General features: G+C 43.3%; 1 protein-coding gene across 3 annotated transcripts; it reads right to left on the bottom strand.

Annotated features, from left to right (window-relative positions):
* Positions 1-1,732: 1,732 nt before the first annotated feature.
* Positions 1,733-21,006, bottom strand: SERTAD4 (SERTA domain containing 4). Of its 3 annotated transcripts, none has more exons than XM_043511807.1 (4): positions 20,929-21,006; positions 11,916-12,098; positions 10,354-10,469; positions 1,733-7,782 (listed from the first exon to the last, which is right to left on the bottom strand). In XM_043511807.1, exons 2-4 carry the CDS (start codon positions 12,079-12,081, stop codon positions 7,027-7,029), a joined length of 1,038 nt encoding a protein of 345 aa, XP_043367742.1. In that variant the 5' UTR covers positions 12,082-12,098; positions 20,929-21,006; the 3' UTR covers positions 1,733-7,026. The 3 variants fall into 3 exon arrangements, with proteins under 3 accessions (XP_043367742.1, XP_038252098.1, XP_038252099.1); XM_038396170.2 differs by lacking the exon at positions 20,929-21,006 and adding an exon at positions 12,632-13,292; XM_038396171.2 differs by lacking the exon at positions 20,929-21,006 and adding an exon at positions 12,330-12,470.
* Positions 21,007-22,786: the final 1,780 nt, after the last annotated feature.

The following is a 22,786-nucleotide window of genomic DNA, read 5'->3' on the forward strand; positions in this document are numbered from 1 at the left end:
AACCTACAGACACTATGTCCAGCAACCATAGTCTGCTCAAGCTCTGACCTGCAGCAATTTCCCTAAACTCTTTCCTACCTCTCTACATACCCTCTCTTACCACCAATTTCCTCTCTTTATAAGCCTGGCCCAACTCCTCCCACAGTTGGACTTCATCAGCCATTAGGCCCCTCCAGGTGCAGCATGTTGGCTAATTGGCCTATTTTATCTATTCAGGATTTGTGTGGGATGGACACCCCATCACAGATGGCTATTACCTTGCATCCTTCAAGGAAAATGCTGTGCTCAGAGAAAGAATGAAATGAACAGACCTCAAAGGGTCTATTTGTCTTGTTTCTACATGCTTGGTACATCTGAAAAGATGTTCTCTGTTGTAAACTGGACAACGATGTGGTGCTGTCAGAGAGGAATAACTAGCAGGAGAGATAAGGTGGGTGAGGTAATATCTTTTATTGAACCAACTTCTGTTGGTGAGAGAGAAAAGCTTTAGCTTCAGGTCAAGATATTACCTCACCCACCTTGTCTAATATCCTTAGCCCAACATAGCTACAACAACACTGCATATAGCAGAAGAGATGTCATTTTCCAAGTAAAACAGCATTTCTCATTGATTTTTCCTGGTACCCTAACCTGAGATCTTACGCCTTTTCACTGAGCACATTGCCCTGTTCAGTATGGATCTTGAATGCAAGAGCTTTTGCACTAATGTATACAAACAAGCTTGCAAACTTGCATACATGGCCAATGGGCCCAGCTGAATTTGGTAGGAGAACTTTTCTTAGTTGCTGAGACTTATGAGAATAAAGTCTCCACCATCTTTCTGGAGACATTTGCAAAACTGGAGCATTAAAACACCTTCAGCCTCCGGGCTGCATTTGCAGTATCATAAATTATCTACAGCATTCCATGGCATAAAAGCTTGAGAAAGCAACAAAAAGCTGCACAGTTCTGACTGCAGCAATGTCTGCATAATCACTCAGCTGGGTTCACATGTCTGATCAGAGACATTCCATACCTTACCACAGGCTTCTCTGATATAGAAAGCCACAGACCCTCTGTGGTGAATTCAGCCTAGCCCCACAGCTACAGCAGCTTTGTTTTACACACTCTATGGAGAGCCAAAAGGGGTGGGATTTTCATTCCACCCCCCTAATGAGTCCCTCCACACCCAAAAGTGATCTTTGCTCAATTCACCAGGACTAAAACACTGCCTTACATGGCCTTTGGAACATATTTCACATTTTCAAAATTAATCTGTGCTGGATTAACTGATGCAGAAGCTCTGGGCACAACGCCGGAATGATGTTTACATTAGAGAAAATGGACCTCACAGAGATAGTTTGCAAACATCACAAGGCAAACTTGTGTAAACTCCCATAGTTTAGTCATCTTTTTCCATCTGTCATAGCATTTAAAAGTGATATTCAAAAACACAGGAAATTACTGTATATTCTAAGTGCTCTTGATTGGATTCATTGGCTGTTGTGAAAGATTCACATCTTTATAACCTCCCATATGATTCTTTGCAAGTACTTCTTTAATTGTGTTCTTCTAGCAGACATACTGTCTATACTGCTAGGAAATTTATTATTACTGTTTCACACCACTGTGAAATAACTTTATTACTAAACTGAGTATACTAGATTTTATCTTCATAAAATGAGAATTGCTCCACTTCTTATGAATTGCATGGAGATGAGTGGACAATACAAGAGAACAAATACATTTGAGATCTTTAGCATAATTGTGGTATTCATTTAATAAAAAACATCTGAGATTTCATAGCAGTTTAAACTGTCCATTGAAATTAATGATTCATTTTGATAAAATTTACCAAAGTTTCTATATCTAGACATTGGTCTAAGTAACGTAAACCTGCATCAGAGTGGAGGGATGTATTAGCTGACCTATGCTGTCCCTTCCAGCCCTATATTTCTATGATTGTAAAATAAAAATTGCTTTTAGTTACACCACTGGATTTCCTCTTTATTTCAGGAAGCCAATGAGATTACATAGGTGTAACTGAGTGCAGAATTTAGCCTGGTTTCTCCACTTAAAATATTGGGCTAGATTTACCAATACTAGTCTCTGCCTTTGGGTCATTCTGGCAATATAAATTAGCTATAAACCCAGTTTAGCCAGACAGTTAAACCAGGTTTACAACTGCTTTGTTTTGCCAGACTGGCACAAAGCAACCAGAATGTCTGGGTGAATCTGTCATATCGGTTTAATTCTTCTTTTAAACATTCTAGTCTTCCTGTATTTTTGAACTTGTTCATTGTCTCTGCTGTGCAGAATTGGATCTTCCAATAAGTATGGCAGCGAATGGCACCGCACTGACTAAAAGTTCAAGAGTCTGAATCAAAGGGAAATTTGGTAAGATGGAAAATATGGTAAAAGAGGAAAAGGAAGAAGAATGACCATGGGGTGATGAAACATAAGAACGTAAGAGTGACCATTCTGAGTCAGACCAATAGTCCGTCTAGTCCAGTATCCTGTCTTCCACCAGTGGCTGGTGCCAGATGTTTCAAAGAGAATGAACAGAACAGGGCAATTATTGAGTGATCCATCCCTTGTCATCCATTCCCAGCTTCTTGCAGTCAGATGTTTAGGGCTACCTAGGGCATGGGGTTGTGTCCCTGACCATCTTGGCTAATAGCCATCCACAGACCTATCCTCCATGAACTTTCTAACTCTTTTTTGAACCCTGTTATACTTTTAGCCTTCATGACATCTCCTGGCAACGAGGTCCACAGGCTGCCTGTGAGTTGTGTGAAGAAGTACTTCCTTTTGTTTGTTTTAAACTTGCTGTCTATTAATTTAATTGGGTGACCCCTGGTTCTTGTGTTATGTGAAGGGGTAAATAACATTTCCCTCTTCACTTTTTCCATAGATGAAAACAGCAGTTTCTCTCAATCTTTTGCTCTGGAGGGGTTCATCTCTAGTAGTGAAAGCCTAGCTCTGCTTTCATGGCTCATTCAGCTTTTGCCCCCTCTGCTGAGACTGCCCTCCAGCTTGCCAATTAGTGCCAGTTATGCTGGTAATTTGAGTGATATGGACACTTGTCCTCTGCCCATATTTAAATGCTCGCACTGCGTGCACTTCAAACACCTAAACAACTTCCATTCCAACTATTTTTCCAAGTTATCCTCATAGAAGTTGTACAATGTAAACCCTTTAACAAATACAATAAGTATGAATGAAGCACAATAGTGTTACTGTGTATGTTTTAGAAAAGAAATGCAGTACTTTTTTCAACTGAAATATACTATACATTTCAGTGGGGAATGTATAATCTATTGGGAAGTGATCCTGGAGATAAAACAGCACTTTTATTCTTATCAACAGTAAAATAGACATAGCAACAGAAACACCTTGTTCTGTTTCTATTTTCTGTTGTATTCTAAGACTTGAGATATAAGCATAGAATTGCCTCAATGTTTTATCATATTATATTCTATGAGTAAAGTATCTTTTGGTGCAGAAGAAAACAATTCCTCAATAGATAAGAAGTTCTGACCAGTTCTCTCAAGCAGATAGACTGGTATCAAGGTGGGGAAGATGCATTAAGCTTCACATAAAACATAAAAGAGAAGGGAATGAATATGATCTTGAAAAGAATCAATTGTTGGAAACTTGTGCTAGGAACAAAAGTGTCTTTGGTACTGAATAGTTACAGGGAAAAGACCCTGTCTCCTTAGTATAACTTAAAGCACTACAAAACAAAAATGAAACTACAAAACCCACTATGAATCTCTAAGCTGAAACTCACAACAATAGCTATTATATTTTTGACAGTTTACCCAGGTTGCTTCAGATATACTTTTTCTCTTTAACATAACAATAGTTTGTCCGTTTGAAAAACAAATAGGAATGTTTAGTATACTGTTGAGTTCTACATATTTACTTTCAGCACTTGTTATAGTTTATAAAGAAGGGTAAGGGGACAGACATAAAGGAACACTTAAATTCACATTGCTGTTCTCAGAGAACAGATAAAATAACACCATCTTTGTATAAATTCTGATAGGTCTTAATTTTGTCCAACATTTAGACATACCAAGGTGGTAGGTGACTTAGAAATACATTTTATATACAGAGATAATTATAGAATTGTTTCAGATAATTCCACATTTCAACAACAGAGTGTAACAAGACCCATAAACTAATACCATGGCATTATGGCTTCATACATTGGATGCAGTTTTCTCAAATGGGCCTGAGTGTGCAAAGTGCTGAATACAATGGGACTTGATGGCATTCAGCACCTCACAAGTGGTCACCACTCTGCATGACTGGGCCCTAACAGAATACTGTAGTTTGCAACGTTTGGCCCAATTCTGTCCTTAGCTCTACCTGTACAATCCCAGATGTCCGCTCCTATGCCGCAAACTAATCTTTTACATTTGTCAGCATATCTTAAAATTCTGTTCCAAAGTGTTCTAAAAATGGACAGCTTAGACTTCTGTATTGGTCTGCATCTGTGGTAAAAGAACTGATTGTAATTTAAATCTTTTCAATAATGGAACAATTTGATTAAATGATATTTCCTTGGGGCGGGATTAGGGGACGAATCCAACAGCCATTAAAGATGTAAAATCAAAATGAATTTTGGTCATTTTAATAAATATATACCAAGGAAACCTCACTTTACTACAACAACACATTAGTATACAAGGATCTAATATCTACGCTTAAAACATCAAATGTTTATCAAATACTGAAAAAAAGAGCAGATATTACTAGACTAACTGGGTATAATACAAGAAAATCAGCTTTTAAATAATTGGTCCTTGTGGACAAATGTCTAAATGATGATCCTACTCATACACTGTATGAATGAGATCTATATTTTATAATATTATTAATAATAAAAAAGCTTCTGTCTTGGAGAAATCAGGCATAATCCATATTTCCTCTATTTGTTGTCCGATTCCTGTTACAATGATAACTCTTACAAACACGGCAGTTTTGTCTTAGATCACTAAATAATGGTTATCTCAGTTTTTTTAAAAATTCCCTAGGCATTCAATATCCTTCCTGTAGGAAATACTGCAAATATTGAGGTAACTTTATTTAACTACATATCTAAAGTTGTTGGTGAGCTTCCAAGAGTGACCAGTGGAGGTGTTGATGAAAGATGCCCAATTTGTAATCTTGACTATGGGGTACACATATTACCTGCCATAACGAAAAATAACAGCAGGGGAGGATTAAGAGAGACACTTTGGAATCCATGGCCTACATTCTAAGAGGAACCCAATGCAGCAGTGAATCAGAATCTGATTCTGCACTAATAAACTCCATAGATAAAAGATTGTCTTAAAAGAGTGACTTAAAAGAGTGCTGGACTGTACTTAAAGTGAAATTTATTCCTGTGCAGAGGCCATCACAAGATCTGTGCACTCCTTAAATCCCATTTACACCCAATTTGGAACTGGGCTGCTTCCGTTCACAGAGGTGAATTTCACCCTTAGTGAACAATGGACAGCATGAGCACAGCTAATTGTTCCTAAGGCAAGAACCAATGAGAAAACGCTATTGTTTGGATTCACAATGTCCCGGTCAGGGACAGGCAGCAATAAGGTGTCATCTATGGTTTGGATTTGGCTGGTATGCACAGCACATCCACAGTTGTTCAGGTGGGTGTGGAACCCACAAATTAGGTGGATCCAGGACCCAACATATTCTTAATCACCCCCTGAAAAATGCAATGTGTGTGTTTTTAAAAATGTGCATTTTAAAATGATGTACCTAAGTATGTCCAAATTTTTTGTCTTTAATCATTGAAACTTCAAGCCCTGTTTCTCCAAAATCATCTTTTTTAAAATTAAAACATTTATTTAAGATAAAATCATATCACCACATTATTTATTAACATTGTGCTTTTTGTTTTGTTTTGTTTTAAGTCAACAGCAAAAGTCATATAAAACCCCCACATGCTTTTGCAATCTAAAAGAGAGAAATTATGCTAAACAGAATAAAGTATAAAGCATGCCATTGGTTCATGAACTTCATTATATGGAAGAATTAAAAAAAAAGGATCCTCAGCAACAGACAGTTGCCATAGAAATGCTCAAGCATCTAATGCTTGTTTACAAGACACGTCTCTCTATTGTTTCTTAAATCCCTTCCTAAGGATAGCAAATCAAAAAGCAATCGAGCATCAAAAACGAAGAATAGCGATGTTTGAATAAGAAGTTGAACTCAGTATTTCAAAGATTACAGGTTTCTAATAATATTGATCCATCCTGTTTTTTTCTGTTTAGGTTAATAAATCCCTGCTGTAGCTCAGATTTTATACTTAATTTTCACGCTGGCAAAAATTAAGATAAAAAGTAAGGCACCAAAAAAACCTGCCCTAGATAATAACAAACCACCATAAGCCTCATTAATTATTACAGCTGAGCTGAAAATGTGCAAGTGATTGAGCTGTAGGTGGTATTTCTGCTTAAGATCCCATAAATAGGTATTTCCTTACAATACACCCTATCTTTGTCAGTTTACAAACCTGTTAAATACATGAATTTAACAGTGTCAGTATGAGAGTGTAGAAGCTGTTTAATCCCAGTCCATAGTATCCAGTCTTTTGTCACAACAAATATTGTGTTACAAGAAGCAGAGCACCCTTGCTGGTAATATCAATCTGTTTACCAAACATCTAACTAATTGGTAAACATAATGGAGGTTCCTCTTAATTAATGGCAGACTCAATGTGGGAGGGCATATATAAAAGGGTATGTTTTCCCCATCTGGTTTATTGGTATTTTCAGTAACAAAAGCTAAACGATAGTTGTAAGCAGTAATTCAACTGTGCTCTTTACGAAGTCTCCATATTTATAACTAGCTCACTGATGCAGATCATACAGATGCTTTATGCAATCTGCTCTCCAGTCATTTAAAACTATCTGCAATGTTTGTGGCATGATTGTATCCGTTGTACAAAACTATAAAGAATCCATTCAAAATACAATTTTGATAGATAACATGCTGTGCATGCTTCAGAGTTACAGCAAAAAAGGTGGCTCATATTTTACTTCCTTTGCTGCAGCACATTTTATTACTTGGCAAAGATTCCTTTCCCCTTAAGGACTTTTTCCAAGATTCATTTATGTTGCTCTTGTCATTACATCCAGTCTCAAAATAATCATAAAATTTGCCTTTACATTCAAGAGCAAGGTCGCCTTTCATAGGTTCACAGTTTAGAGTGATACCATCTTGATCAGTTTCGTTACCTCCTTTCTCATCATTTAATTTTGCCTTTTCCTGATTACCATGAGACTCGGCATTAGTAATGAATATTTCGTTAGCAAGAACCTGGTCGTCATGCCTGTAAACAGGGGTGCTGTCGATGCCATAATCCACCTGGTGGGAACAACTTGGCAAAGATATAGGGGAGGAGGAGGAAGAGGAGGAGGAGGAAGAAGAGGAAGAAGAAGTCTCCCCATTAGTATTAACAGAGAAGGGTAAATTTAAATAGTGACTGCTACATTCTTGATAAAAGCAGCAAGTATGGAACTTTTCACACTCCTCTTTTGCCATCCGAAGACGTTTTCTATAAGGACAGTCTTGAGCCATAAACCACTCTTGCGATGAGGGACCACCAAAAGAGCAAGCAGAGAAGCACCAGTTGTTTTGCATGACAATTTCTCCATGGATTCTCTTCATTAAATTGTTTATGAGGACGGATCTCCGTAGGTAGACTTCAGGATCATCAATAAATTTCAGTTTTTCCAAAGACATGTAAAGAATGTGTGCCCGCTCCTCAAAAACAGAAACTGTCTGAAAACGAAAGAGAAGAGGCAAAAAAAGGGGTTAGAGTGTTTTGCTTTATGCAATAAAAAAAATATTAAGCAGCCTATTGGCAGTACGTAAATCCAGCTAACATTTTGGGTGGGCCAAATTTCCTTGGGGATCTCAGCTTGGCCTCTGAATTTATGCACCCATGCATTTAGGGATCCTATTTTTCATGGCCAGAATGTCAGATGTGCACCCATACTGGGGAGGCAAATAGCTAAGTGTTTGATATGTATAGGCAAACATCTGCGTGCGCAAATCCAGGTTTGAGTGACCCAACATTGAATGTGAAAAGCTGGCTCTTTAGTTGCATCCTGTGTAAACTGTAAAGCTACTGTGCAATTTCTCTGAAATGTTTTAGCTGATGTGGTTTTTTATGTGAATGGAGCAGGGAGCAGGCCCTATCCACGGTTGGGCTTCACCAAAGCCACCAGCCTGAAGGGAGGCTTCCTCCTGCATGCCCTCCATACCAAAGGCCTGCTAAGGAGAGCAAGGCCAGCCAGTAACAACAGTGCAGATGGAACGAATGTCAGAACTGCCAGTGAAATAGGCCTCCACAAGGAGGAGTCTCTATTAGTCAAAACGCTTTTACCACGCTATTGTGTGGAAAAATGTTGGCCGCATGGTAAAAACAATCAAATATCACTGCGGCATCTGGAGTGCAGCTGTTGAGCTGAGTACTACACCCAACAATCCCTGGGTCTAGTGGGAGCAAGGTCAGGAAACTAGAAGAGGCTGGGGATTTATGGAAAACTCTGGCCACAAGCACACAGATTTGCTCTCCCTTCTAGGCTCCTGCCAGGATTTCCTTCTCAGCATTGGCAGCATGGTCAGGTTACTACGCCCAAAAGGCCATGGGCTCTGCTCTGTGACCTCTACCATGGGAATCAAAGTGCAGAGGGGTAGTGAATGTTACTCCCAGTAGTATTAACTAATTTCCATTTTTAGCACAGACTTTAATCTGCGTAGGAGTGAAGAAACACATCACACAGGCTGCTCTAATTCCCAATATCTGCACGGGCAGCAAGTTATACGGGGCCGTGGTGCCTGGATTCCAGCAAATTCAGGGTCTGGGGGCCCAGCTCCACCAATGTTTGGGGCTGAGTCTCCCCCCCCCCAGCCCTGGCTGCCACCCCAGCGCTTCCCCCGGAGTGTCCCCTGGCCCCGCCTGCTGTCCCACGCACCTCCCCAGAGCATCCCTGCCACTGTCGGCTACAAGGGAGTGGCGCTGGGGGCAGGCTGAGGCGGCTGCTACACCTGCAGAGGGAGGAGGCCCATATCATCCCTCCCACCCCCGCCCCAGCAGGCAATTCCGAGTTGACTCAGGTGGTGGGGGGGGTAGGGGACATGTTCCTGGCTGGACCTCCTGAGCAGCAGCCTGTGGGCGCTTGGGTGAGTGTCAGGCCAGGGAGGGAGGGCCCTGGGTCTCCCCCCCCAGAGCTCACTGCTGCCAGCAGGAAGAGGGCTGGGGGAGTCCTCCTCTCTGGCCCCCCCAGCCCCAGGGCAGCCTGCCTGCTGCACCCCAAACCCCTCATCCCCAGCCCAGCCCCATGCCCAACACCTCCTCCTATACCCCAACCCTCTGTCCCAGCCCAGAGCCCACACCCAGCACCCAAACCTCTTCCCAGAGCTTGCACCCAGCACCCAAACCCCCTCCTGCACCCAGCACCGGGTGTTACACTTGCATTAACTATTCTATAGACAGAGAGAGGGCTTCAATTTCCAGGACTGTCAAAGTGGTTCTTTTTACAAGCACTAATTCAAACAGATTTTACAATAAAAGAATATATTGGGGGAAGGTTTATCTATATCTCAGCTACTAAATGCACAATGTAGCACTGCCAGAGAAATCAGCCATGATCCAGCAAGGTGCAAGGCAGGGAGCTCAGTACCTTGCAGGATTGAGCGCTTAATAAGCAGGAGCATAAACAGTTTCCCATGAATTGTTAAACATCAATGTATGTGGTCACGTGTCAAATGTAATCTATAACCCCACCCAGGCCCCTTTCGAGAAAAAAAGATGCTGTCTGGGGTTTTAATTTGTTGTTTTGAATTAGGGTTTTTATTTTATAAGTAAGATTCAATTTTGGAGTAGAATATCCTCCCCTTTCAAATAATTCTGTTCCTATGTAGGATTTTATACACCCACCAGGGTATGTTGAGCCGAGCAATCCTGGAAAAAGAGTACTGAAAAAATGGGAGAGCCTGGAGCTTACTTTTGTTAAATTTACATTTTGCATTTTTGGTGTGTAAGCTCTAGAGTAACCTCTGTAAACACAGTTTAAATGTTTTATGAATAAAAAATGTGAGAAAAGTAAGTTATTCGGAGTGTTTATATTTACTGTTATTATAGCTGAACAAACCCCTTTGTTTCTTAAGCTATGTGATGACAATAATAAAATACAACCAAACAAGTGTGAACTATTTGTTTCTATGCAAACAGCTGGATTATTCTCATCATTTGGGTGGAGTATGTCAACTTCTGGAAATGAGTCAAGCAAGTGTTACTAAGTATTTGAAATGCTCAGTACAAAAAAAATCTATTAAAAAACATACTTTATGCGTACAGCTGCTGAGTGGTGGATGAAAATCCTCTTCTTCCACATATTTCCTTTTAAAGTATGTGATCTTGGATGTTGTTATAGGATTTGAAATTCCCCTGTAATGTGATCCTGTGGGTAATAGATCAGATATGACAAATGACATGTGGTTTGCCTGAGGTTCTCCAAACAAAATACTTTTCATTTCCTTTCTCACTACAGGATAAGTCTACCACGTTTGTTTATATATATTTGTAGTGATCACAAATAAACTTTTTACCTTACTAATAAATAACTTATATGATGCAATAGCATGGGCAATTGAAGGTCATTCTGATAGACACTATAGGACATTAGTGCATTTGGCATACTTAGACATTCTCTGTATATTTTTCTTTAATAAAACTTTCATTCTGAATTTACAAGCAGTCCAACAAGTAGTGGCATTCTCCAGTGTATCATGTTCAGATTCCATGGACCATGAGTTACAGAAGAAATTTTATTTTACAGTTGCTAAATATATTCCATACAGCTGGAATAAGATTTAGTAGCTTAAAATAATTTTTCAGAAGTTGATCGTTTTGTGTAAAGCCAGAAGTGGACATGTCAAATTACAACTGACTGTAGCATAGATCAGATCAACAAAAGGTAAGAGTCTCTTTCTGCCTTTCATGATAAAAAAGGTAACATATCTTAGAACAAAAAGAAAAGGAGTACTTGTGGCACCTTAGAGACTAACAAATTTATTAGAGCATAAGCTTTCGTGAGCTACAGCTCACTTCATCGGATGCATTTACGAAAGCTTATGCTCTAATAAATTTGTTAGTCTCTAAGGTGCCACAAGTACTCCTTTTCTTTTTGCGAATACAGACTAACACGGCTGCTACTCTGAAACCTATATCTTAGAACAAATACAGTTTATAGCATCACTCATCATTACTCAATAATTTATTAACTGGCACCCAGAATAGTTACAATCCAAATGTTTATAATATTTTATCTTCACAAAAATCTAAATAAAGATGGCCATGCTTGGACCCCCTTCTTTTCCCCCACCCCGCACCAAAATAGACACCATCTCCATAGGAAGCCCAAGCCCTGTTTTGGCCAATAGGAAATGTATTTATGGCAAATGCCTTGTTATAATAACCAGTTATGTGCAGGGTTCCTTAAGATCCATAGACAAGAAATGACAACTAGCCCGAATGGCATGCCTTGTATCCCTTTGGAGAGTGACTGTAGCATAATATTTCCTGGGCACCAGTCCTCCAATCTATGCATATGCTTCCACAGATGAAATTGAAAGGACCTCCTTTTCATGTAGCCATCTCTTTCCCCCCCCCCCCGGCCCCCCTCCCTAGCCCTTGCTTTAGGAGGAATGAAGGCTGTGCAAGATAAATTGCGGCATGTAGAAGCTGGTGCCAGTGGATCCAGTTCTCTGCCAGAAAAGCACGGGCTTCTTGAATATAGTCAGTACCCCACGGATGACATTCATTTCGCCCAGAGTACTTTTCCCCCTCAGGGTAGGGAGTCCCCAGCCCCACCGTTTGGCCCAGAGAGGCAGAAGGGGAGCCATACCTGCCAGAGGATGACATGGTGCCCTGTCTCCCCGCTGCTGAGGCTCCGAGGGGCTAGCCTTGCCGCCACAGGGCGACTCCCACAGGGTCTGGTACTCCGCGATCTCGGCCGCTCCTCCCGAGACAATGGGCTCGCGGAAGCTCTGCATGGACAGCACCAGAGTCATTGCTGAGCGCCCGAGACCTGCAAGCGGAACACAAGAGCCAGGTCAGCCCGAGCAGCCCCGGGCAAGGGCGAGGCCCCCGGCACCGCAGAGGAGGAGCACGGCTTTCCAGCAGGGACCGTCACTTCTTCGCCATCCTTTTCTTTCCCCCCCCCCTCCCCGCCCCACTTCGTCCTGCCCTCCGGCCACTGCCTCGCCGCTTGCTCTCTCGCCGCGTAATTACGCAGCCCCCCAAACTCTCTTGTTCGCACCAGTGGTGTCTCTATCTTGCTGCAGCGGGTTCGTCTCTTTCTCCGGCTCTCTCTAGTCCATTGCTTATTGTTCTCCGACTCCCCTCCCCCCCCCCGCCCGGGGTCCGTTGATCCAGGTGCCTTTTAAAATGACATTTTTCATCCTTTAGCGGGGGGGGGGACCGCTACTAAAAAGAGTGCCCAGATCACACGCATCGAGGATCCCTCCCTCTCCTCCCCGAGATCCCCCCCATGCACAGATCCTTCCCTCCCACCGCCTTCCACGGAAATAAAGCAAACGAGCAGATCCAAACGATGCTCACAGATTGTATGTAACAAATCAGTTCATTCGCTTCCCATGCTCTCCTTCTCAGCCGCCCTGCCTCGGCAGCCACATCGCGCGCGGGTGTGTCTGTGTGTGTGTGTGTGTGTGTGCGCGTGTGGGTGGGTGCGTGTGTGGGGGTGGGTGGGTGGGTTTGTTTTCTGCTCCCCTGCTCCCAAGCGAAAGACACAGAAGAGACTTAGGTAGTTGTTTCCACTAGCCCCGATCGGACTGCACTGGATCTGCCTCCAGTCAAAACACTGTGAGATGAAGACAGAAAATTGGCTCCAGTTTCAAGCCGTAAGTTGCAGTCCCACAGGAGCCAAGCACAACAGCAGCGAAGCAGGCGGAATATTAAGCAGGAGCCGGGACTCCAGGGCCAGCGCCAGGCAGCGATCTGCCTCCCAGTGCAAACGCAAAGCGAGAGAGCAAACTTCCTGAAAGGGGCAATACCTCGGGCTCACTTTCCCCAGCTCACCTACTTCTTGGCACAGGAGTACAGAACAATGCACTGAGACACAGCCTGGCCCCTCCCGCTCCTCCTCTCTCCAAGAAACTGGGGTTTAGTTTTCTCCTCCTGCGTGTCTCAGGTCGGTGCTACTGCAGGAAGACTAGGATCCAAGGGGAGGCCGGTGGGGAATGGGGAGAGGGCGGGATGTGGTCCCAGCAATTCAAAATGCGAGCTATTAAACTCTGCCTGGCTGGAGAAAGATATCAGAAGCAGCAGAAGTGAGCGATTAAGAAAAATAAATCATTAACATCTGTCAGATACCTTAATAATGCACCCGGAGTGCCACTTTCTTCAGAAATGGGCGAGTGCTGGCTTGCTAGAGAACACTAACAAGAAAAGGAGGACTTGTGGCACCTTAGAGACTAACAAATTTATTTGAGCATAAGCTTTCGTGAGCTACAGCTCACTTCATCGGATTACCAGCTGTAGCTCACGAAAGCTTATGCTCAAATAAATTTGTTAGTCTCTAAGGTGCCACAAATCCTCCTTTTCTTTTTGCGAATACAGACTAACACGGCTGCTGCTCTGAAACCTAGATAACACTGTGGCTCGATCCTGTAGCCCTTACTCAAGTAGCAAATGTACAGTCACTTCAGATTGAATCGTGGGAGTCAGGTGGGGTTTCAACTAAAGTCTCTGGGAGTTTTGGCTGAGGAAGGACTACGGAATCCAACCGTAAATGTGCAATTTCAACTTCCCGCTATGAAACCAAATTATGATGTGGCTTGGAACTCCCTCCGGTACGGGGGAACATACAACATACAGAATATTTTTAGTCCGTATTCTCATTGGTAGCATCTTAGTTAAGCCTTTCTTTTCCCTGGAGAAAGAAACAATGCCCCCGCGGGGAATTATGGCCCACGACCTACCAGCCTCGTCGATTACATTATAGCTATTAGTTACTATATCTTATGTATTTACCATTAGAGTGCCCCCACATGGCCAGAGTAAGAGTAGTTCAGTCTCACCCGGGACTGAGAACCAGCTAAAAATCAAATATATGCTACCGAAAAAGATTATGCTGTCATTGGAAAGCACCCATGAACTGATCTACTCATTAATCTGCCCTGAGCAGTCACTCACAGGCAGACATCAGTCTCCTGGTGCTGGCACCATGTCAAGACTTAGCATTTGTCCTTAGAGAAAAGAGGTTGGAAGAGACCCTCTGCTGCTTTGGAGAAGTCAGGATTTCTTTGCATTTAATAACGTCTTATAAATCAGCATCTCTCGCAGATGCCTTTTTCTGACAGATGTTTTTATTAGAATAAAATTTGGAATCAAAGTTTTCAGTCCTGCTTTTTTTAAAACAATATTTCATTTCAAAGGGGTCTTTCTGTGTTTGAGCACAAACACATAGACAGCACACATGGAAAGAAGAACGGGCAGGGATGCTTTCTGCGCAGTTCTCAGAGTAGAAACAGATTAATCTTGGAAAAATACAATTTTGCAGACTGTTTTTAAAGTTAATTAACTGCGCCTGCTATTTAGAACATACAAAATTAATAGAGGGAAGTTGGTTTAACTTTTATTAACAGCTACTGTCCATGAACAAATTCTGTTCTCTGTAACATTTTATAACATAATAAAAACATAAATAATAATCCATAGCATTTACACAGCATTTAATCTGTTGATCTCCAAGTACTTTACAAAGGTAAGTGTCACTATCCCCAATTTTGCAGCAGAGAAACTAGTTTACATGCACAGAGGTTGAAGCCCAACATTTCAAAAGAGGCCTCTAATTTGGGGTGCCCTTACTTCCCACAAGTCCACTTGTCTTAACAGAGAGTTTCGGGTTCTCAGCACCTCTGAAAATCAGGCTCCTGGGGTCCAAAGTTGGATCCCAAATAAAAGGTAATTTCTGAAAAAAAAAAAAAAGTTTCTAAGCACCACTTCTGCCATGTTTACTCAAGATAAATAATACCTGACTGCCCACAGAAGGACTTCAATATGACTGCTTGCAGGTTAGGATACTATTCATCATGATTAAGGGTGACAGGATTTAGTCCAAGTGCTTTACCAGCCGGACAGCAAATCAGTGGCACAACGAGAAACAGAACCCAGATCCCATTGTCTCCTAGTCACATTCGCAATCCATTTACACTACACTATTGTATGCAATATCTGGATTCAATCCAATTCGCATTTATTTCATTGGGACTTTTCAGAACAACATATGAATGGTGAGCTTCCATTAACACGACTGGATATAAACGGATAAAATATGTATACTGAGTGCACAGTACAGTCACTATACAAAACTGCAGCAAAAGGTTGACATTTAGGGCTGAATTCAAATATTTTTACATCCATTTTGGAGCCTTGTGTGGGCTTCAGTGGCAGTTTTTATTGAACTCAGCCCTTCATCCGTAGGCTACCACAACTTTTCCACGTTGTCAGCCAAATGCATGCAGCAGGAGGACACCCTGAGGCACCTACAGCAGCCTGAAGGTTAAAATGCCAAACTGTTTCTGCATGCAGTTTTATATTGTAAGACTACTATACATTGCTACTCTATTCCATTTGCTAGGATTTTCACTCACTATTCCTTCAGATTCATTATGATGTTAATGAGAGAACTCTAATGATGCCATTCACTTTACAACAAGTCTGATGCAATGGCAATGAAAAGGGCTCTTTGTACAGTTCTGGAATGCCTCTAAAAACAGAAGTTACACTTAAAATGCTTGTTACAATAATGCTGCAGGGTCTCGCTCAGATCAATAAAGACAAAACGAAATAGACTTCCAGTGGCTACTCCATTCTTAACTCCTGAGCTTGTACTGCTCAGGTCTCACTATTTACCATATATTCTGGCAATCCCAAAGTACAAAGGCATGATTTAAGGACAGGAGGGCTTTCTAAACACTGTATCGCCTTGCTTTTCCTAGCTGGATTAAACAATTGTTGAGCCATGTATTTAGGAAATAAATTTGCCCAAATGTTTTGGCTGTACCTGATTAATATTTACATTGATGTGGCACCCAAAAGCCCCATTGTGCTGGGCACTGTCCAACCACCTGCAAACCACAGTCCCTGCTCAAGGGAGTTTACAGTCTCAGAAAACAAGTGCCAGACAAAGGGTGGGGGAAGAGAAATACAGTCAAATATATGTTTCAGAGTAGCAGCCGTGTTAGTCTGTATTCGCAAAAAGAAAAGGAGTACTTGTGGCACCTTAGAGACTAACAAATTTATTAGAGCATAAGCTTTCGTGAGCTACAGCATCAAAATGCATCCGATGAAGTGAGCTGTAGCTCACGAAAGCTTATGCTCTAATAAATTTGTTAGTCTCTAAGGTGCCACAAGTACTCCTTTTCTTTTAGTCAAATATATGCTATGTTTATATATATACATTTACAAAAACTAGAAATAGTGTAAACGAGTCCCTTCCCTCTTCAGTTTAGCATTATGAATTGGCTGCTTTTTTGTAGACAGCAGAGGGGGGCATTGGGGAGGGGGCTGAAGGAGGAAATGGAAGTGCCCTTACAGCTCAGGCAGGGAGGGCTTTCCATGTGTAATGGCAAGATGGGATGCTCATGTGAGAAGCTGGCACACGGGTAAAGCAATGCCGGCGTCATTGCTGGCGTGGGGGAGAGGCGGCGCCACACGAGAGGAGTGGTCGGTAGGGGGCAGCAGAGTTGGGAAGGACTCTGAAGATGAAGCAAAGAAGCTTGAACTGGATGCAGGGAAAGAAGAAGGAGACAGTAGAGGATTCCCTGTGGTCAGGGCAGTGAGCAAGGGAGATGATCCCTCGGTCGCTGTGTTTGAGCTCAGACTGGAAGGATGTGGGGGTATGTCTGGGAGGAAGCTACAGTAAGGAAGACGGGAGATGCTCAAGGCCTGGAGGACACAGCGCGATGAGGATGGGTCATGGCTGCAGCAGCAACAACATTTGTCCATAACCTAGATGCAGCAAGAGAAAGGGAGGAGTCAAAGAAGATTCCTACGTTAAGGGTTTGGCTGACAGGGAGAATGGTTATGTTATCCCCAATGACCGAAAATGAGTCGAGCGGCCAGGGTTTGGTCATGTTCAGTTTGGTAACAGCGAGACTTCCAGGAGGAGAGAGCAGAGACACAAGTCAAGATGTGGGATTGCATCGGGGGGGAACACATCAGAGTGGGAAGGAAGTTCTGTCGTACCTGCTCCTTCTTTGTGATTATTAAATAATATTAATATATAGTAGCATCACAAATGTACCGTGTTTTATACATATAGATTCAGAGCTGGTCCCTACACTGGCCAGCTTTCTGTCAAACAAACAAAGAAAAAGGCACAAGGCAAAGTACTTGACAACGGTTAAGGTGTGGGGATTATTAATGAAGACGAGTAAGCAAGAGTTGACTGAAGAGGTTAGTTTGAAAGAGAAGAGAGAAGATACTTCACAGATCAGAAGGGAGACTGTTTCAGATAGAGGCTGCCTGATAGGAGGTATGGAACAGAGTGTGGAACAAAAAGGTAAAGGGAGAAATAAAGTGAAAGGGGGGAAAAGTGCAAGGAGGAGAAGGGGAAGAAGGAGAAAATGAAACTAGGGATGTAGATGGGAACAAAATCATTCAGGGCCTTGCAGATGTGTGATTTTCCATTCATTCATATGCATGCTGCACTGGATATGTAGATTAAAAGCTACTGGGCATACATATGCATGTGCCAACAGCAGTGACAGAGTTAAGTCAGGTCTGAAATACCTAGACTGCCAGAACAACAGATCTACACGCCAACAGGGTCAATTCATCTCTTCATCCCTCTGAGGTAGATAAACTACAGACCTGCCAAGTCTAGTGTTTTTCCCTGTAGTTTTTGGCCCTTAATTCAGGGAAACTAAAGCAATCCACTATTTTTTTCTGATGCTAGACTCCCAGCTCAGTGCGGGGGGAATTCACATGAAATCAGAGAGTGATTTGTGTGTTTTAAGAAATAGCTCTGGCATGAAAATGCTTCTAAATCATCATCTGCTTCCTTGATTTCTCTCCTAATTTAGATTATCCAAATCCAGATGCTCCAGCCTCTCTCATAAGACCTAATTCTAAGAATATTTTTTCTCATCTTTTTCAATGGACGCGTGCCTCAGATTTTTCATTTAATTCCCTTCCTCCTGCTTTTCTTATGGCAACTTCTTGGGGCTACATTTTCGGGGTTTCTTGGGGCTACTGAGTTGTTCCCTAAGCTTAGACAGCAAACGGTTCCATAGGAGAAAAAATGCACTTTTTGGATTTTTAATTTTTCAGTGTATGACCTTAAGATCTTATTACCACTTATTTTCAGAAGCCAGAACACAACTGTTTTAAATGTTTTGACTTCCTGCATTTCCCTTTGATATTTTGGGGTTAATTAAGTAGTATTAGCAGATACTCCTCCCCATCTGTTTTCTTACTACTTGTCACCATTAAAGAGAAGAAGAATGGCAAGGACAACTTTTTAAATTATTTAATTATTGGGATTTAAACAGAGTATATTGCACCTCTCAGGTGCTCCCTCCAAGTGTGTGTAAATATCTCCCCACTGGGGTTCATTACAGCTAAACTTTAAAATGGGAAGGCAGCTGTTTATGATCGTCTGTACCTGGATTTATGTAAATATATGACAATGTATGCAAATTTGCAATTTTTTTTGTCAGAGGATTTTTCTTCACACAGCGCCCAGTCAACCCATGGAACTCCTTGCCAGAGGATGTTATGAAGGGCAAGACCATAACAGGGTTCAAAAAAGAACTAGATAAATTCATGGAGGATAGGTCCCTCAATGGCTATTAGCCAGAATGGGCAGGAATGGTGTCCCTAGCCTCTGTTTGCCAGAAGCTGGGAATGAGCAACAAGGGATGGATCACTTGATGATTACCTGTTCTGTTCATTCCCTGTGGGGCACCTGGCACTGGCCACTGTCAGAAGACAGGATACTGGACTAGATGGACCTTTGGTCTGACCCAGTAGGGCCATTCTTATGGTCTTATGATTTTAGCAGGTGTGAAACCAGATTCCATGAAGTCTATTATATACTCTTTTCCCAGATGAGTCCTTAAAAACCTTCTATGTTTTATGGGAACAGTAAGATTCCATGGTATTTTTTTAAAAATAAGAATAGATGTTTCTTCCAATGTTCTCAGCCAAAATGTCCATTGGCCTCTGCCATATGCCTCACCACCACCCCACTGGTGGCTGCGTGATTCTTCCAGGTCTATAGAACCCCTGCCTGCCTCCACTGAAGTCCAGGGAAGTTTAGTTTGCAAAACACTTTGGGATCCTGGGTGATGAAAGATGCTCCCGTTACTGTAAACTATAATTAATGTTATTTTAACATAAGTTTTTTTTGTAATTAGTATTTCTAATTAGTTACCCTTTGTAAAGTATGTTGTAGCTGGAAAAGTGCTAGACATTATTATTATTATTACTGAAGTAACAGAAAGAAAAGGGGTCAAGCAAGTCTGGATGGGTTGACAAAGCGAAGCAGTTTAATATCACAGAGTTCCAAAATCACATGCGGTTCTCTTTATTTATTTTTTAAAGACGCACCAATTAAAATTGCTTTCCCAGTTCGCTTTTCATTCCAGTGCAGCGGTACACGAATGTCGCTGGCACCATAAATTAGATGTTTTATGGGATTAATTATATTGCCTTCTTCGCTTTTGTCCGCTGAAGAAAGTAAACCAAAACAAAAAAAGTGTTTTGGAACAAAGAGCAAGTTGTCTTCCACTGTACTGTGTGCTACTTTCCATGAAGAATAAGAGCTATTATTATTCTTTTACAAGTTTCCTTCTAAGGTAGGATTCCAAGGAAATGACTCACAAATATTGGCAACAGGCTTCGAAAATTGGATCCAGTCTTCGCAAAAGCCTGTAGAAGAATACTAGCCCTTCTTATTTCAAAATAAACGTTTCAAATAGGAGATGAACATCAGCTGTGTGTGTGTAAGGAAATGGAGACAGGAACAGAACCCATTTTTCATGTCTCCCCCGCCTCCCCCCGGGGCATGGCTTCTGATGCCATTTTTACTGGAAGCTGGAAATTTTTAATGATTGACTGAGTCATCCTCGGGGGGGGGGGGGAATGAGACCTTCTTGCAACGTGTTATATATGAACACCTCCGACAAGTATTGCGGGATGGAGAGAGGGGTGTACAGTGGAATCGCTCTAAGTAGCATCCATCCAGCACTCAATACCTACCTCCGCGTGCGGTGAGTCAAGGGGAGAGCCTGGAGTCTCCGATTTGCCTTTCCTGCCTGCTTTGAAGTCGGAGCCTTAATACTCCTGTTACATATTTTTGTTCTTTGTGTGAAATTGCCCGGGCAGTGTCTGAGGGGTGACAGGCTGGACCAATGGCTGGTGTAACTGCACAGCTGTATTTTAGAGCCTCGGAAGCGCTCTTCCCCCGAGATCTAGGTGCCTGTGGGCCCCCCCCCCCCCGAAGCTGCCGAGGGGCTGGGCTGCGATCAGAGAGTGGCCCGAGCTCTGCAGGGCTCCGTGGAGTCTCCCCTGCACGCGGCGCTCGCTCAGAGCCTGCTTCTGCTGAAATGCAACGACCTGCCGGGGCTGCACGATGAGGAGCTGGCAGATCCCGCCCAGGTGGATGCCGAGCGCCCTTTGGCCCTGGGGCAAGGGCCCGCCAGCCCCCCGGACAAAGCGAGCCGCGGGAGGGAGGCAGACGATGCCCCCAGCTCGGCGGGGCGCTGGGAGGGAGCCAGGCTCCCGCGCCTTGCTCCTCCCCCGGCTGCCCCTTGCAGCCCGTCTGCGGCCGGCGCGCGCGCCCCCGGGAGCTCGCCAGGCGCCGCGCGCCATCCCCGCGCCCTGCTTACCCGCGCGGCCGGCCGGGCGGCGGCGGCGGCGGCTCCTCCCTCCCGCAGGATCCCGACGGCCGCGAGGCGGGCCCCTGAGCGCCCTCCGCGGCGTGCGCCGCCCCCCGCCTCCCCGCCCGCGGCCAGGAGCGCGCGGAGCCCGGCAGCCCAGCTCGGCGCTGCCCGGGCCCCCCCCCCCAGGGTGGCAGCGGGACCGTGACAGGCAGGGCAGGGAGCCGGGCGAGGGCCCAGGGGCTCGCAGCCTCCCCCTCCCAGCAGGGGGCGCCCGCACGGGCTGCCTCGCCCCTTGCCGGAGTGCGGCCCGCCCGCCTCCCTGCCCCGCGCGCGCGGGCTTCGCGGGCCGCCTGGCCCCCGGGCGCGAGGACGGAGCGAGAGACTCGGGGCCTCGCCCCGGCGGCTCCCTCCCCGCCCCGCGTGCTTGGCCGGTGCCGTTCAGCGCTAGAGCGGTGGGGGGCAGGGAGGGTCCGCGTTTGTACAGCGGGGCGGCAAATAATGATGAGTCAAGCTGGAAATCTTGGTGTTGCTGGAAGTTAAATTGCAATCGGGGGGCGGGGGCGGGCCCCAAGGGAAGGGGGAATCCAGCCAAAGCTTCCTCAAGACACAGCCTGGCCCCTTTCAAAAACCATTTCATGAGGGGACAAGGGCCAGGGTGGCAAGACTTCGCAAGTAAACCATGATTTAGCCTTAGCTTTAAATAAATAATCCATGCACACTACCCTCAGCTTAATCTACAGCAGGGACAGGTAACTCCCACTGGGTTAGGTACATTGGACTTCAAGAGCTCACAGCCAGAGATCTAGCTACCAAAGCACGTGTACAGCACACAAATAAGTGGCTATAGTATTTCTTCATGAATAGTATTTGTTATTTGGATTACTGTAGCACCTAGGAGCCTAAATCATGGGCCGGGATGCCACTGTGTTAGGTGAATGTGCAAGCACAGAACAAAAAGATGGACACTGTTACTGGTACTGTTGCTTACTACTTATGTAGTACTTTTCATCTGTAAAACTCAAAGTGGTTTACAAAAGAGGGTAAGTGCCATTCTCCTACTTTCATAGAGTGAGGGAAATTAAGAGTAGTGAGTTTTTAAGGGCCTGTTTTCTTTACCCATTCAAACTCACTAATCAAATGCCCACCCACTGAGTTCAGCTTTGCAGGGTCAGTCACCAAGTGACTTAACCAAGATCACAAAGTTACTACTGTTTCAGATGTGTAAAACATAAGCTGAAATCTAAAGCACCAAGACTCATTTTTCTTCTTAACCAGGTACCTTAGGAATCAGGAATACAGACCTTGAAAAAGTCAGACTGAGCAAAATCAAGGTAGAATTTCTAAAATTATCTGATTTGCATACTTATTTCTCAGATGTTTAAAATATACTATCATAAATGAGTTTTCTATACTACTTGTCATGCATACATTCTAAAATGTTGGTGCACTCTCATGTTGATAAGTGGTTTTATTTTTTCTTAATGCAGATATAGTTAATTAGATAAAAATAACAAAATTTGATAAGTTAAAATAATTTGTTTTGTATCATAGAATCACTGGGCTGGAAGGAATCTCAAGAAGTCATGAAGTCCAGCCCCCTGGACTGAGGCAGAACCAAGTAAACCTAGACTATCTTCAACAGGTGTTTGTCCAACCTGTTCTTAAAAACTTCTAGTGATAAGGATTCCACAACCTCCCTTGGAAGCCTATTCCCGAGCATAACTAGTTAGAAAGTTTTTCCTAATATCTGACCTAAATTTCCCTGCATATTAAGATCATTTCTTCTCCTACCTTCAGTAGGCCACAGAGAACAATTGATCACAGTCCTCTTTATAACTGCCCTTAACATATTTGATAGCTGTTA

The sequence above is a fragment of the Dermochelys coriacea genome, chromosome 3 (assembly GCF_009764565.3).
Source record: "Dermochelys coriacea isolate rDerCor1 chromosome 3, rDerCor1.pri.v4, whole genome shotgun sequence".
In the NCBI taxonomy this organism is placed as follows: Eukaryota; Metazoa; Chordata; order Testudines; family Dermochelyidae; genus Dermochelys; species Dermochelys coriacea.

Excerpts from the sequence above, each read along its gene's own strand:
- SERTAD4 (XM_043511807.1), bottom strand. The coding sequence starts at position 12,081 with ATGACTCTGGTGCTGTCCATGCAGAGCTTCCGCGAGCCCATTGTCTCG. Across the intron at positions 10,470-11,915 it reads ACCATGTCATCCTCTGGCAG|GATCACATTACAGGGGAATT; the intron begins GTATGGCTCCCC and ends TATTACCCACAG. Across the intron at positions 7,783-10,353 it reads TCAGCAGCTGTACGCATAAA|ACAGTTTCTGTTTTTGAGGA; the intron begins GTATGTTTTTTA and ends TTTCGTTTTCAG.